At 41.6% G+C, this 16,308-nt stretch overlaps 1 protein-coding gene across 1 annotated transcript in view; it reads right to left on the reverse strand.

Moving 5' to 3' along the window:
• CPNE4 (copine 4) overlaps positions 1-16,308 on the reverse strand; it is a 282,805-nt gene that overhangs the window by 59,675 nt on the left and 206,822 nt on the right. The window contains exon 8 of the mRNA XM_069958337.1: positions 977-1,075. Coding sequence (XP_069814438.1) covers positions 977-1,075 — 99 coding nt within the window. The remainder of the gene's footprint in view (positions 1-976; positions 1,076-16,308) is intronic.

Below are 16,308 nucleotides of genomic sequence, written 5' to 3' on the forward strand. Positions count from 1 at the left end.
AGACTGTAAAGGCAGTCTGTATCTTAATGAAGTCTATTTATGAAGATACAGACTGCCCTTACAGTCTGTATCTTATACTTTACCTCATCCTCTGTACCGGTGCAGCAAGGCTGGCGCCGCCATCTTGATGACGTCCCTTGCGTTCCAGTGCTGGAACGCAAGTGACATCATCAAGATGGCGGTGCCAGCCTTGCTGCTCCAAAACAGTGGATTAGGTAAAGTAAAAGATACAGACTGCAAAGGCAATCTGTATCTTCAATAAATAGATAACAGGGACACAAGATTATACACAGTGATCTTGCGCTGCATAGCGCGAGATCATTGTTTATTGACGGAGCGGCGGGCAAAGCATCATGGGAACCTTTGCCGCCGCTCTGCATGATGGGAGTTTCCTGTCTCGTGACGACTCTTTTGAAAATAGCCGGTGCAAGACCGGGAAGAAAAGGCGAATAAATTAAAAACGGGGCCACAAAATTAATTAATTATATTTGTTAATGTTAATAAAAAAGAGATTTAAATTTAATGGAATATTAAAATTTTTAAAAAATTGGCTGTGATTGGTTCTCTTTAAGGCCATTTCAGGCCCGGTCCTTAAGGGGTTAAGGGAAATAGAACTATATGTGCATTTCCCATAATTAATGTACATTAGGAATTTGTCTAACTTTGCTTATGTAATAACATATTAAAAAAAATATGTTTTGGCCGGAGTTCTCCTTTAAACTTAGTTTCCCTCTATTTCATCAGAGGTGAGCAGAAAAAAAAAGTTATGAGCCAATCTGCCCTACCTGAAACAACACTCAAACAAGCATCTTATAAATTTTTATATGAGTTTATATAAGCCATTTTTGAAGAAATCAATTATTGACACTAAAACCAAATAATATTAATCACTTGGTTTCCAGTTTATTTGTCATAATATTTGCTAAACCTGTAACTGAAATAAGACATTTTTATTTTTAATATATTTGTTACCTACCTGTCTTCCTTCCATCGCTCCTCTCATTTCTTTAAATGTTGAGCTGAACTCTCCAATAAAGTCATGTTTTCCATTAGAGTCCCAGTCCCAGACTATGCACTGAAGAAGAGAAAACATTTTTAAATATAAATTCAATATTCATATCATATGTAATAATGTATGGAGATTACATTATAGGTCAAATTCATGTGGTTAGATCTTTCTAAAGACACAATAGTAAAGGCTGTCAATGGGAAAGAGACTCTCAATGTACATACATGAATGCAACCTTTGAGAAAAGTAGGTCATAGGCTGCATTCTCTTAACTATAAGAATTTCTAAAAAAAAAAACTGTTTCTGAAAAAAAGAGGAATTAACTCTTTTAGTGCCTACTTAAAGATAGCAAAATACAGCCAGCTAGTTTTGTGGGAAAAGAATAAGTATAACTTTAATTTTTCACCTTAACCTCTGCTTATTCTGGGCTTAGAAGTCAATCGGTGATTGACAGCATTCAATGTATGAGCAGAGTGCATGCAAGTATAAAATAGAAGAGCTTCACAATGTGGTATTGTTTCCAGTTCCCCAGCTACTCCCTCTCTCTAGAGATAACTCATTATCATCTGCTGTCTCAAGAGGTGTGGCTGGATCTTGTCTCTGAGCTATAGCTCAACCCCTTGCGAGATGTCACCACCTCTGACAAGCCCCTACAACATACATCACCATCTCTTTGTCATACAATATGAATGATGCTACAAAAAGAGCTGATAGGAAGTGCATGAGGTGCTGCAACCTCATTGATTGTGGTATAGTCTGCAGATGTTCTGCAGGAGCTCTGGGCAAGAGTGATGTGGAAGAGTAGGCAGGGTGGGAGAGCTGTGATGGAGACCTAAGGGAAGGCAATGCATTCTGGGAATTGTAGAACTGAGCAATAGCTTAACGAGGAAGTACAGAATTAAGACTCACAAAATAAATAGATTTAAACAAATAAACAGACTTGGAGCTGCAAATTCAAAGCAAATTCAAAGAAATTCTGGGCCATCAAATCTGCTGCAGATTCTGTACGTGTGAACGCACCCTAAAGAGAAACTGAAATCAGTAGGCAGATGGGGGGGGGGAGGAGAAAATAATAAACAAGTAAACTCACCCATCGCCATGCTTTTGTTGCTCTGCTCCCAGGTCCCTGTCATCACGTGCTGGAAGCTAGATAAGTCAAGTTCTTGGCCCCTCCAACTGCAACGTCATGGCCTGCTTGCGCCGGAGACATAGCATTGCAGTTAGAAGAGCTGCAGGACACCAGCTGCTGTGTACTGGACCTGGGTGCGGTGCTACAAGGCATTAGGGTGGGTAAGTTAAATTGTTTATTATTTTCATCACCCTTCCCTGCTTGCCATTTTTAGTTTTAGGGGGACTTCTTAATTTACTTATTTATTTATTTTTTAACCTGATGTCGGCATACTTCTTTAATAACCTTTGTATCCTACGAGGATCAGAGGTGAAAACAGAGCTAGAGTCATCCACCAGCCTCTCTTTTTACCTAGATCAGGAAAAGCAGCCATCCTAGATTATAACCCAACCTTTGTTGAAAAGCTTGTACTAGTTTGCTCATAAATATTACACGTATATAAACACGATAAAGGCTTGTATTGTTACTATTGTTGTGTGGTACAATTTAGCATGATAAAATATTAATAATACAGCTGTTTACTCATTACTAAGATTTATAGTGCTCTTTTGCCTCTTTAGCAGAGAAAATATATCAGTAATACCTTGAGACTCCCCTCACTGATAATAATAAAGTGTAACAAATAATATTTTACTGTAATCCTGTAAGATTTTGTACTTCTTGAAAGATAGCTATGCATTTTATCATTTACACCTTACTGGCTAAATAAGGGCTTATCATTAATATGCAATGACATAAGGAACAGTGGCCGTCATTCTTATGCCAAAGAAAAATCCATCACCTTCAAGCAGACAGCTCTTGAGTGCAGCAGGATGAAAACCACTGTCACAGGTACAATAGACATAAAAAATGGATTTATCCCACAAAGCTTTTCTGGCTAACTATTCTTTTATATGCCAGTTAACAAGGCCTGAAAAGCAATTTTTCTCTTAGTGTACAATATTTCTCATCATTTTAGCTGCAGACAATCTGAAAATGTTAAGGAAACACTAACAGAACTGTTATCAGTTTTCTTTCATTTGATAAAATGCATCACTCATTTTTGGTCGCATGGCTCTTTGAGTAGTGAAATGTTTTTTTTTTTTTTTTTTTTTTTTTTAGATGATCTGCATAACCTTACACACTTAGACACTTTTCTTTTTACATTGGGATCAGGGTGCTTTTAAAATAAAAAAGAGAGCATCCTCACCTGCCCTGATCAACCACAGTTGATGACACCACAGGGTCTCTGTTGTTCACTGCTGCTACTTTCTACCTCTGATGTGTTTTTCCTGCAAGAAGTGCCTGCTCAGCCAATCACTGGCTCCAGCACTGTGGCCAATTGCCCATGAGGTGGCATTTCCTGCAGAAACACAGGGGTAGTAAAGGTAGTAGAACCGTAGTTCAGGAGGGACCCTACTCTTAGTCAGCAATTCTGGTGCTTTTTTTTTTTGTTTGTTTTTTTTACGTTGTTCACCGTGCAATATTGTAATACATCAGACAATTGTGCACTCTATAATATGTTTATTTTTTTCAATTTTCTTTTATTTGTATAATAGGAAAGGGGGTGATTTAAACTTTTAATAGGGGGGAGGAGGTATATTTTTAAAAACTTTATAACTCCCCCTAGGGCCATTGCATAGCACTGATCAGTATTATCAGAAATCTGCACATAGAGTTGCTAAGGACCATATTGTAATAATATAGTATATAAGGAATATATATTATTTGATGCACTGCATTTTGTCTGTGATATGAATATCTGTTTGAATTCTTTTAAAACTACAGAGCCCTTCTATGGATAAATGTGTATATATGTAGGTACAGAGTCAAAAGTCAAAACTAAAGGGACACATCCGAATAACCCAGCAAATACTGGTTGAGGGGGCCTATTTTTTAGGCTTTGTCCAGATCAAGGCTGCCATCGTAAAAGCCGCCATATTGAAGGGCAAGTTTTTCCAAGGGAAAGGTGGTCATCAAAGAAGACCAACTTGATTGTCAGCGCAAGGACCAGGCGCCGGAGGGGACACAGAGGCAGCCGCCCGAAGGGACAAGGATTGCTCCTGCTGCAACCGAAGATGCGTCTACCTCCAAGGAGAAAGGTCTGGTGGGGTCTGGGCGTGAGAGGATGGGTGCAGAGGCGAAGGCCGTTTTGAATCGTTGAAATGCATCTTCTGCGTCCGGAGGCCATACTTTAGAATTGCCAGTCTTCCGGGTGAGTGCTACAATGGGCGCTATTACTGTGGAGTAGTGTGGTATAAATTGCCGATAGTAATTGGCAAAACCAAGGAAGCACTGGATGGCCCAGAGTCCAATGGGACGAGGTCACTGGAGCACAGCTGAAAGTTTAGCGGGGTCCATTTGCAGACCTTTGTCAGAGACAATGTAGCCCAGGAATGGGAGACTGGACTGATGAAAGAGACAGTTCTCTAGTTTGGCATACAGGTGATTCTCCCGAAGACGCTGAAGGACCAAGCGTACATGGTTGACATGAGAGTACAGGCTGGGAGAAAAGATGAGGATGTCATCCAAATAAACGACCTCACAGGAGTAGAGCAGATCTCGAAATATCTCGTTCACAAAGTCTTGGAAGACAGCTGGAGCATCACAAAGCCCAAAGGGCATGACCAAGTACTCATAGTGGCCATCCCGAGTATTAAAAGCTGTCTTCCATTCATCCCCTTCATGGATGCGAATTAAATTATAAGCACCTCGCAGGTCGAGCTTGGAAAAAAACAGGCCCCTTGGAAGCGATCAAAAAGTTCTGAGATCAGAGGAAGGGGATACCTATTTTTTAAAGTGATCTCATTGAGACTCCTATAGTCAATGCATGATCTCAAAGAGATGTTCTTCTTTTGCACGAAGAAGAAACCCGCTCCCGCAGAGGAAGTAGATTTTTGAATGAAGCCCCTCTGAAGATTCTCCTTAATATATTCTGACATGGCCTGGGTCTCTGGAACAGAATGTGGGTACACCCTACCCCGAGGAGCAGTAGAACCAGGAAGCAGATTCAATCAAAAGGCCGATGCGGTGGAAGGGTCTCGGCTTGTTTCTTGGAGAAGACGTCAGCGAAATCCTGGTAGGGGGCAGGTAAACCAGGCAGAGGTTTGGAAGAGGAGGAAGGAGGAACACGAGGGTGCGGAACCTGAATACACCGTGAGAGGCAGGCAGGTCCCCAACATAACACTTCTCCCGTATTCAGTCCAGAGTAGGCGCATGCTGTTGTAGCCACCGGAGTCCCAGAAGCATGTCAAAAGAAGAATGTGGCAAAACGAGAAATGTAATCTTCTCCTTATGGAAAGCCTCTATTTGAAGACTCTCCAGTCACAGAGGAGATGCTAAGAGCCTTGGCAAGGGGTACTGTGGAAATTTGCCACCTTTGGACCAAATCAACGCGAAGGAAGTTGCCAGCGGAGCCTGAATCCAGGAAAGCGATGATCTGATGTTGCTGGCCAGATGAAGTGGTGATCAAGGCCGGTAGAGATAAGCGTGGAGAGGTAGTATTCCCACCTAGGGATGCCTCTCCCACGTAGCCTAGGTGCGAGCGTTTCACGGGCGCTGAGGACGTTGGGGACAGTTTAGCCAAAAATGATCGGGACACAGTAAAGGCACAAGTTTTGTTCCCGATGGCGAGTCCTCTCCTCCGGGGTGAGCCGAGCTCAGTCCACTTGCATAGGCTCTTCAGCCGCAGGCTGTGGCAGGGGATCGGGAGGTCTCTGGAAAGCTGGTGCCAACGGAAGGCACGATGGGGATGGACCAATTCGCGCTCCTGCCGGATCTCCTCCTCCCTCTCAGCGAAGCGAATGTCTATGCGGGTGGCCAAATGGATGATATCATTTAAGGAGGACGGCAACTCCCAGCTGGAAAATATGTCTTTGACATGGCTGGCTAGGCCATTCTTAAAATTTGCAACCATGGCGGCATTGTTCCAATCGAGTTCCGCTGCCAAGGTCCGAAATTGTACTACATACTCTGCCACTGAAGTTCAGGAGGGCAGTCTCTGCAGAAGAAGCCCGGGCTGGTTCCTCAAAGACGCTGCAGAGTTCCGACACAAAGGCTCAAAGATTGGCCGTGATGGGATCGTCCCGGTCCCACAAAGGCGTAGCCCACGCCAAGGCTTTTCCTGTTAGAAGGCTGATAATAAATGCCACCTTGGACCGTTCCGTAGTGAACTGATTAACCATGAGCTCTATGTGCATGATGCACTGCGTCACGCAGCCTCTGCAAAGCTTGGAGTCTCCATCGAATTTAGAGGGAAGCGCCAGATGAAGAGTCGGCCCTAGTGCGGGTACTGTAGACTGAGTCGGAGGAGGAGTCGCAGCCGCAGATGGAGACTGTTGCATCATGGCGGAGAGTTGTTGCATCTGCTGGGACTGCTGAGCGATCTGTTGGCTTTGTTGAACGACCACTCTGGTGATATCCCGCAGATCTGGCACCACGCCAGGATCCATGGCCGGATCTAACTTTCAGGGCTGGAGGTGGTGGATCCACGTAGCCCACACTAGCGATGATATAGAGCCGTACCAGGGAGCGGAGTCTAAGGGGTCTCTGGTCTTCACCAGAGCCCATCGCAAGGCAGGATGGGCTTGCTGCGGCAGGCGACCCCCAGGTGCGACTTGCTAGTGTGAGTGGCGAGAAGAGGCAAGGTACAGAATCGTATGACAGGGACGTAGTCAGGGAGAGGCAGAAAGGTCAGGGCAGGCGGCAGAGCAAAGGGAATTGAGGAACGTAAGCAGGTGATCTGGTACACTGGAAACACAGTAAGGAATGCTTTCTCTGATAGGCAAGGGCACTATAGATCCGGCAAGGAGGAACAGGAAGGGGTCAGCTTTATTGGAAAAGGGAATTGGCCAGAACCAATAATTGGGACGCGGTCCTTTTAAGATACAGCAGAGCCAGCATGCGCCCTAGGAGGCGGGGACGCGCGCGCCAGCTCAGGTGCCAGGACGCGGCGGCGCAAGGACCATGCGCCGGGAGCCGGAGGGGTCACAGAGGCAGCCGCCCGAGGGGACAAGGAGGAGCTGCCAGGCCGGACGGTGAGAGCAGGCGGCCGCACGTAGAGAGCGGGCGGCCATGACATTGATTTTTAATGTCTAACAAAGGGATACTTTTAGTGTGTTGGTATTTGATTGTTGGGAAACCCCACAGATCTATAAATTAAATAAATATCTAAATAAAATGTAATTTTATTACTGGATTTGTTTAGAGAGTGGTGTTCTTGTTATATAGTTCAGGAAAGTGTAAACTAATTGTCATACCAGGTGACAAACGATAGGAAGCTACATCAACACATATTTGTTGTGAATCCATTTCCCCCCCAAACTAAAAAAAAAGAAAAAAAAGAAAAGATGTCTTTTCTGCCAAGTTGTTAGAAATTCTATCATGGAAAGCTAGGTTTTTATGTCTCTGAAGAAGCTGTCGCCAACATGGCCAGCATTACAGCTCCTGCAAAACCTTTTACTCAACTTTACCAGTATAATTGTGCAGTGTCCCAGAGCTGGGTCTACTTTTTTTCTACCAAAAAAGACTGAAGTCAGTAGTATGAAACTCCTGCCACCAGATGTCACTGTTCTTTGCACGCCTGAAGTATATAAGTATATGAGCTAACTGATGTCTCTGGTAATGATGTATATTCCTGCCACTGTCTGTCCATTCTCTGTCCTAGATACCTCAGAAGCTCCTACCCTATCAAAGAGGGCAATTTCTCTTCTATCCAATCAGATCCCCCCATTAGCTAAGGTTATATAGGGGGGTTGGAGTGTGTATGAGGGACAACCCTTCAGAGAGCCTGCTGAGAGACTTCCCTGGTACTGGCCATGTGGCCAGGGCCCATGTGCAGGACTAAACTCTTTCTTCCAATCTATTCATTACCTAGCCATGTTTGACTGGAGCACAACACCTGCGCAGCGTACAACACTGACTACTCTACCGAACTGCAGCAACTACAACTCCTAGTACTGTGGCAGTGGCGAGCCAGCGTATCCAGCTGGTCCCACTGCTGGCTACCATGACAAATGCCTGTGTGTGCTTCCAACCTTAACCCCCGCTGGGTCGCTGTGCTCCCTGCCTGCCGCAATTCTAAATAGCAAATCCCCTTACACTGTGATATGGTGCCCCCTATCATTGGATAACCAGCTACTTAAACCTATAAATTAAATGTATACAATAAGACAAAATAAGATCAAATTTATAATATATTGTAGGACAAAATCTACGAAACATATGTGTACATGTAAATGGAAGCGTGCCAGAAGGCAAGGAGGAATCCAAACTACCACTGGAGCACATTTCCTTGAATCAAAAAGCCACTTTGATAAAACCAGGCTCACTGTTAATGGGAAGGGAATTATGACCATGTAATTGTTACTCCTTGTACAAGTTTGTCCGGCCAAAATCCTGTTGCTAATTGAATCAGGTCACTTGTCAATGAATGGAAGCTATTTTTTAATTAAAAAGTTTTGTTTTATGTTTCAAATAATGTAGACTGTACTTATTTCATTAGAAACAAAGTTAAAAGGTTATTTATAGTTGGTTTCATAGCTTGAATCCAATGCGTAGGAGTGAATTTATAACTTGATACTTAAATAGCAAGCAACAGTAATACTGAGCCTTTCAGCGGGGTATCCCTATAATTCACGACTAACTAACGAAATGCTTTCTGTTAATCAACTCTATAACTTGCAGAACAAAATTAGTATATTTTGTATTTATACAGTGAGATTCAAGTGACTTGAGTAATCATAGTAGGGAAATAGTTAAAGGGTAAGATTAGTTTAAATAGTTAAAAGGTATGAATAGTTAAAAAAGACATACTGAATAAAAACAAGTGCCTACGCGTAGGCACTTGTTTTTATTCAGTATGTCTATTTTTGTTTGATGTTGGACGCAAAATAAAGATTTTCACATTTTAAGGAGCTGTGGACTTCACCTTTCCATTGGATCTTATACGAGTTACGGCTCGCAATATCTCGTTCTACACATGCTCCTATCTACGGGACACTGGATTTGCACTGTGGACACTTTAGCGGGATGGTGAGCTGACATTTTTTCCTTTCATTGTTTTATGATTTGAAAATGCCAATGTTTTCTTAGTTATCACTCTGTAAGTGTTACATAACAGAAAATATTAATAATATTTAAAAATCCATAAGCACAAAGCATCTATGCAATTTGCAAATAACAAAAAAAAAATCTCATGCATTTTGGGTTTACAAACCCTTAAAGGGAACCTGTCACCCCCCGTGTCGGGGTGACAGGCTCCCGACCCCACGCTACAGCCCCCTATACTCACCTGATCCGGTCGGGTCCCACTTCTGGATCCGGTCGGGTCACAGAGATCTCAGCCGCTGCAGCCCTGCGCGTGCGCTGAGAGATGAGTCCAACGCTCATAGAGAATGACGAAGCGCTGGACTCTCGGGTGACAGGGCAGTGATAGGTTCCCTTTAATCATAAGGTTGGGTGTGAATAAAGGCAAATTGTCTAAAAATACCTGCAGGTCACATGACTGTGACATGGCAGAATAAGTTTTAAGACGCAGACTAGAACAAATTTTACTTTGAATATAATAAATTGTTGGTTAGTAACACGAAAAGCCTGACATGGAGGGACATACATGGTGTGGAAAAGCATACTAAGATGTAGGTTATTCTGATCTAAACCAGTTTGATAAATCTCTCCCTAACTGTTTAAATAATGTTTTTATGTTAAATATATTTAAAATTTTTGGTGCAGTTTTTTCTAATTTTCCATTTTTCTATCTGCACTATAAAATAATCCTGAGATCTTGCAGTTTACATTCTCACCACTGAGGTTAAAACTAAGCTGAGACTTACTGTTGTGTCTGTTGTGATAAGAAGAGTCTGCTGTAAAGTGATCTGTACAGCACTGCAGCAACATGTGACACCAGTATATAGAGGATACGATAGCAGCTCCCTGTGGAATGACCTTTTCAAAGGTCACAGAGTATGCTCAATGATGTTTAACAATCATCTCAAGGGGCAGACTCAGTCTATTGTCATCTACGTCCATGAGTCTTGCTGTACACAACACACTATAAAAATAACTATAGACCATAAAAAAAGAGTTGAAAAGAAAAGTTCAATTCTAGCATTGGCAGGGGGATATAGTGAGCTTCCAGTTGCTTCCAACTTTACAATTTCAAAGATAGAGATTCATATAAACAAGGTCAAGCAGCAAGCACTGTGGCCACAAACCTTCACACTGGTAGAGTGCAGAAACACTCTCTACTGACTGTCATTTGAATGTAATTTAACAACTGTAGAATGACATCAAGTGACCTACAAAAAGAATAGCAAAAGCTGTGCAAAGCTAGAAAAAAAACTTTATTACATTTCAAATATGGCCATATTGTTACCTCAAAATGTATTTTGCCGAACACCAGGTTGTGTAAAGGAGATCTAAAGAGGTCTACAAGCCACAGTTTCTCACACACACTGTAAAATTTGGTGAAGGATGGGTGATTATATGGGGTGTTTTGCCAAGGCTGGAATTGGGCAGATTTGTTTTTATAGAGGATATACAGTATGAATCAATTCACATACAAAGTTATGTCACACAGCCAGGTCAATCAAGGTGTGGTTCAATGACCACCAGATCAAGAAGCTTTCATGGCCAGTCCAATCTCCAGGCCTCAACCCTACTGAAAACCTCTGGAATGTGATCAAGAAGAAGATGAAAGGTAAGAACCCATCAAACAAAGGCAAGCTGCTTTAATTTATGCTTCAGAAGGGACATAAAGTGAACCACAGCAAGAAGTATGAAAACTGTTATTGAAAATAAGGGTTATTTTATTAAAAAAATGGTTAACAGACTCCATCTTAGGTGAAATAGTAGTTCTGTGTTGTTTAAAAATATATATGAAATCATGCTTATTTTAGTTTATTTATTGTGCTAAGTATAGATCCTGACACCCCCAAAATAATAATTGAATAAAATATGACAATATTACGATGTACTATTCATAATTTAAAATGTATTACTAAAATACATATTAAAGATAACTACTAAGAAATATAAAAACATTAAACCAAAAGGATGAATCTAGGACATGTGCTAAAATCATACTGTTTTGGACAACTTCAAATAGTCCGAATGTGTGCCACTTTTTGCGCCAAAAACAAGGATGAGTTTACTTGGACCTAGGTCTTGTGTAGTACTGCCTGATCAATGCCTGCACACTAAATCCAGATGTGTTTTTTTTCATGTTTTTTTATTACCCTCAGCTCACTGCTTTCCTTTGTCATTGATGATGTGGCCAAATGAATCTGCTCTTCAGCTGTGTGTATATTCATAAGACACCATCAGTACTATACAATACCTACAGTAGGTCCAAGCTTGGTGATAGATTCACTTTTAAAATTCTTTTCAGTGCAAAAGTCACTGCAAAATTGTGCATGTGATTTTATTTATTTCCACCACTGAGTGTATTCCAGAGGTTGCACATAATTTGCATCCATTCTGTAACTTTGATGGATGAACATTTTCAACTGATGGACTGTTCCTTTGTATTTTTAGCTATCAAGATGTGAAAAACCCAGGAGGATATACTAGAGGACACATAGGAGCTGAGATTAACAATTTCTATCACTAATTGCCTTGAATTAGAATTCTAAACAGAGCTGAGATACTAAGCTAAGGGCAGAATTTTAATTGCCATTGATCAAAGTCGTATTAATTCTAATAAGCCGAACAAAAGAGGGGTCACTTTTTGCATGTAATTTCAGTGGCTTAGTAGCTTTATCTCTTGGACAGGCATGCGTCCTGTAGATGCATTTATATCTGTGACCATATTTAACTTTTAAATCAATATTTGTTATAGATCCTACCATGAACATTTGCTAGAATGCTTGCATTCTTAGCTTTTTGCAGTTAATTATGTAGCAGCTAGTTATCAAAATGCTAATATTATTAGAAAGAGCTCATTTTGAAATAGCTGGAGGGCCAAAGGTTCCGCATCCCTGTCCTAGAATACGTTTGGACTCGAATTTACAGTAGGTTACAATCATGTCTCGTAGACAGCAATGTTTAGAGACAACGAGATCCGATCCTACAATTGTTAAGAGGCATAAAATAAAATTGAGATCTGTAAAGTCTGTGCCACAGACCCAAAGCTGTTTCAGGATGGGAGCATGTTTAGCTGGCTAATAACTGGCTAATAACTCTCCTGAAACGAGAACTCTGTCCTGCACTCACAGCTACACAAGCATGACTGCTAGCTACCCACTCTTCCTCCTTTTCCCCTTTCTTCCCCCCCCTGCATCTCCCTGACAGCCTAGGGAACCCGCCAAGGTAAAGCTTTGTCTGCTGACAGCAGAGGGAAGTCCAGGGCCCGCTGCTGCAACCTGCACTCTGCTCCTGGCTCCATCTTACATAACTGCTTGGAGTGAATGAGCAGACCGCCAGCAACGGAGATTCGACCACCTCCGGACTTACTGGTTTACACTACAATGCTCCTACCAGTCTACAGGGAGAAGACTGACACATAATTGATCCCACTGCAATTAGACTGTCCTCCTAGCCTTAATATATCAAAGCCAGAGCACACTCAGGCTGATGAGTTTGGCCCTCAAAATTGCGCTCCTTGCAACCCTGACCTGCCCTCCAACAACTGCAGAAATGCTGCAAAAATCCCATAAGCATGCGCCCTCTTCCAAAAAGGCAACTTCCACTTTCTTGGTAAGACTAACAGAATGGCATGTGCCTCAGGAGGATGGTTAAGCAGCCAGACCTTCAATACTAGCCACCACTTTGCCCTAATCCACCTGAGTGGCATAAGTTACTACAAGCACTGCTTACTAAAGCTAACTTCCAAGCTCTGATCTTTGAAGTGAAAGAGACTTGCCGCTCAGAATTTAAACATGTTGCTGACCTTGTAGATTCTCTGAAACAAGTACTAGATGAGACTTACAAATAGATCTCCTGCCTCCAGAAGCACATCTCTACTACTACTAAACACTTGCAGGACACTACATAACATCTTGAGGACTTTGATAACAGGGAACGGCAACATAACATAGGAGTTAGGGAATTTCCAGAGGCAGAATTAGAAAACCTTAAAGACATTTTGCAAAGAATTTTAAACAATATTCTTGTCTGGAATGTGCAGTGAGCCTGGTGTGAACTGGGCCTGTTTTTACCTTTTGTCTCACACACCCGCTTGCCTTTCAGCCTCCTCGCAGGAGTTATACTGCTCACTGCTAGCCTTGATCGCTGCAGCTGAGCAGTGTTTTTTGATTGACAGATGCCGGAACCTTAAGGGTCAGAGCGCAGGTCAAGTGGGGATCCAGACCGGGCTTTTGATCCTCATAAATGAAAGCAGAGCCAATTATTCCTTGCTGGCTATTAGTGTATACTAGTCCCAGCTTTCCTTGTCTCTATCCCAGAGTTCCCTGCCCTAGCCTCCCTTGCTGTTGTTCTGCCTGTTCTACCTAACCTCCTGCCTGACCACCGATCCTATCCGTTCTCTTTCTGATTTTGTACCTTGCTGCCCGTTGTTGCTGACTTGGCTTGTTTACTTCTCTTTATTGTGTTTGTTTGTCTGTCTGCATTTTGTTTTGTTCCTGATGAAGTGAGCGAAACGTACGTCGGGCGTTTGTGCTAGACGGGGGGTAAGACTTCATTGTTGGTCCTGTGGTATAGGTAATCCAGTGTATGGTCAATTTACTTTACCTTTTCTTTGGCTTAGTGGGTTGATTATTTCATCCACCTACTTAGATAAACGCTTTTTCCCTCCTTGGGGTTACATACAGTTTCCCTGACACCTATTTATATGTGTCCTTGGAGTTATTATACATTAGTATGACTTCTCTGTGTTAGAAGTCCTTTTTGTACCATACATTTAATGACCACTAGATGGTAGTATTCCATTATATCTTAATCACAGTTACTCCATCTTTATTTATTTATTTATCTATTTTTCTATTATTTTGATGCCACACTGATGTCTTCCTCCCCCTCTAGTTTTGACCTCTGTGTTCTATCCCATACACTAATTTAATTGTCTTTTATATCTATCATGTGAACATAATAAAAATTTTTGTATACCTTTAACTATCTGTGCAAGTTCTTTGGCTTTGTTTGGAATTTTCGTTGCACTGTGTATCTATATAGGCAGGACTTTGTAGGCTGTCTGCATTTTGTTTTGCACATATACAGAGTATGGACCGACTTTGTGGTTGTCCATGGCCGTTTAGGGCCATCCATGGCAAGTAGGCAGGGACAGTGGGTGGGTCTAGCTTTAGGGCCCACTCACTTGTACTTTCTCCTGCCTCTCAGCTTTCTGACAATTCTGGGCCAGCCAGTCACCAAACCTATTGCATTGGACAGAGTGCACCAAGCACTGATCCAAGGGGTCTTCATGCAAGCCATGTGAAGTCCTTTATTGTGTCACAGACTATACCACAAAAGAACTTATCATGGTAAAGGCCAAACAGATGCCATATGTTGAATTTTAGGGTGCTGTCCTACAGCTCTACAGCTCCCTCCCAAAAATGTCTGTCCAGGAACTTCAGAAAGATCATCCGTAAATACCCTCTCTATGAACTCTGGTGGATTAACCATCCCAGGGATAAACCTTACTCCTTCTAACCACATGGATCCTTTGATAGCATTGATTATTTCTTTGGTAATACCCCAGCTGTTTGTATAATGATAGATGCCTCCATGGGCCTTATCACATGTTCTGATTATGCTTCTCTAACCCTTTCCATGAGAGACTCCCTATTTCCTGAAAAGTGCCATTGGCATCTCATGGATTATCTTCTAAAAACACCACATTTAAGGGATGACCTTTCTAGCTCAAACAAAGAATACTTCCATATTAACACTGGTTCGGTTGCTAGAGAGTATCTAATGTGTTCACCATGCTACTCCCAGTATAAAACTGAGGGAACTCCATTTGCGTCTATTACATAAAGCAATATATGCTTTTAATCTCTCCTACACTCAACGCCTAGATGATTATCTGTAAAAATGTCCAAAATGTGATGAACCAAAAGCAGATCTTTTCCACTGTGTTTGGATTTGTCCGCAAGTACAAACATATTGGCAATCAACCAATGTGTGGAATATGAATGTACCATTACATTTGATTAGTTACATATTCCATAGGACAACAGGAGGAGATGGATTTTCTTTAGCATAAATCAGTCTTATTCCTGGTGTTCATCTAACCCTCCTAAATCATTGGCTACAACCAACAGTTCCAACTATTTCTGAGCTAATTGAGTCTTCAAAAGTAACATTACCCCCTGGAGATGCTGGACACAATATGCAATAAAGAAACCGCTACAGCTTCTTTTATTAGAAAATGGAAACCTTTTCTGACAAATTCTTTCTGGAGAAGAAAGAGAGGCTATCATACGTCATTTGTTTTATATCACATGGTATGCTAAAGTGGAGGCTGTAGGTTCCTGGGAACACTGATGCTACTTTGATTAAAATATTACTTGTTTATAAGTAGAAATATTTGCTTTATAAGTAGAAATATTTGCTTTCCTGATATGACCTAACAGGGCAATATTTAATAAGTTTTGCTTGCTTGTGATGTTGCTTGCTCTGATATAAGATATTCATTGTGACTTTTTGATGTATTTTCTTTTTAAAGTATATTGTTTTCAACTATGTACATCTTTTCGCATTAAAAAAATTTGTTAAAAAAAAACAAACAACAAATAAAAAAAACCCGCTGGTTCTCTTGACTCTCCAGTCGGCCTATGGGAGGCTATAAAGCTGTCATTAGGGGACTGTGTATCTCTCTTAGCTCCAAACCGAAAAAAGACAGGAAATATCTGACTGAGAAGTTCTCTGCCCAACTGTGTTCCTTAGAAGCTCAGCTAATTTCCTATCCCTCAGTAGCTCTCCTAAGAAAAGTGATTGACACTATAGCCAAATAAAAAAAAAACATAACCTTGCAGACTTTTACACTCCAGACAGCGCTACTAAGATAAAGGTAATAAAGCCCTACTGGCAAATCAACTACAGGAGAGCACACAGCGGCAAACTCCTGATACTCTTAAGGAGAGATGGAGAATAAAACTCAAAAATGTGCTAAATCTTTGGCTGTCCAGGAATTATAGTTTTGTAATTGCTGGATTGCCTCCGTGTTAAACCCTTGCCCTACATGGCTAATTGGGAGAAAGTATCCCAAAGCCAAGTTCCCCAAGATGTTTGC

This window comes from Dendropsophus ebraccatus, chromosome 2 (genome assembly GCF_027789765.1).
Source record: "Dendropsophus ebraccatus isolate aDenEbr1 chromosome 2, aDenEbr1.pat, whole genome shotgun sequence".
Taxonomy (NCBI): Eukaryota; Metazoa; Chordata; class Amphibia; order Anura; family Hylidae; genus Dendropsophus; species Dendropsophus ebraccatus.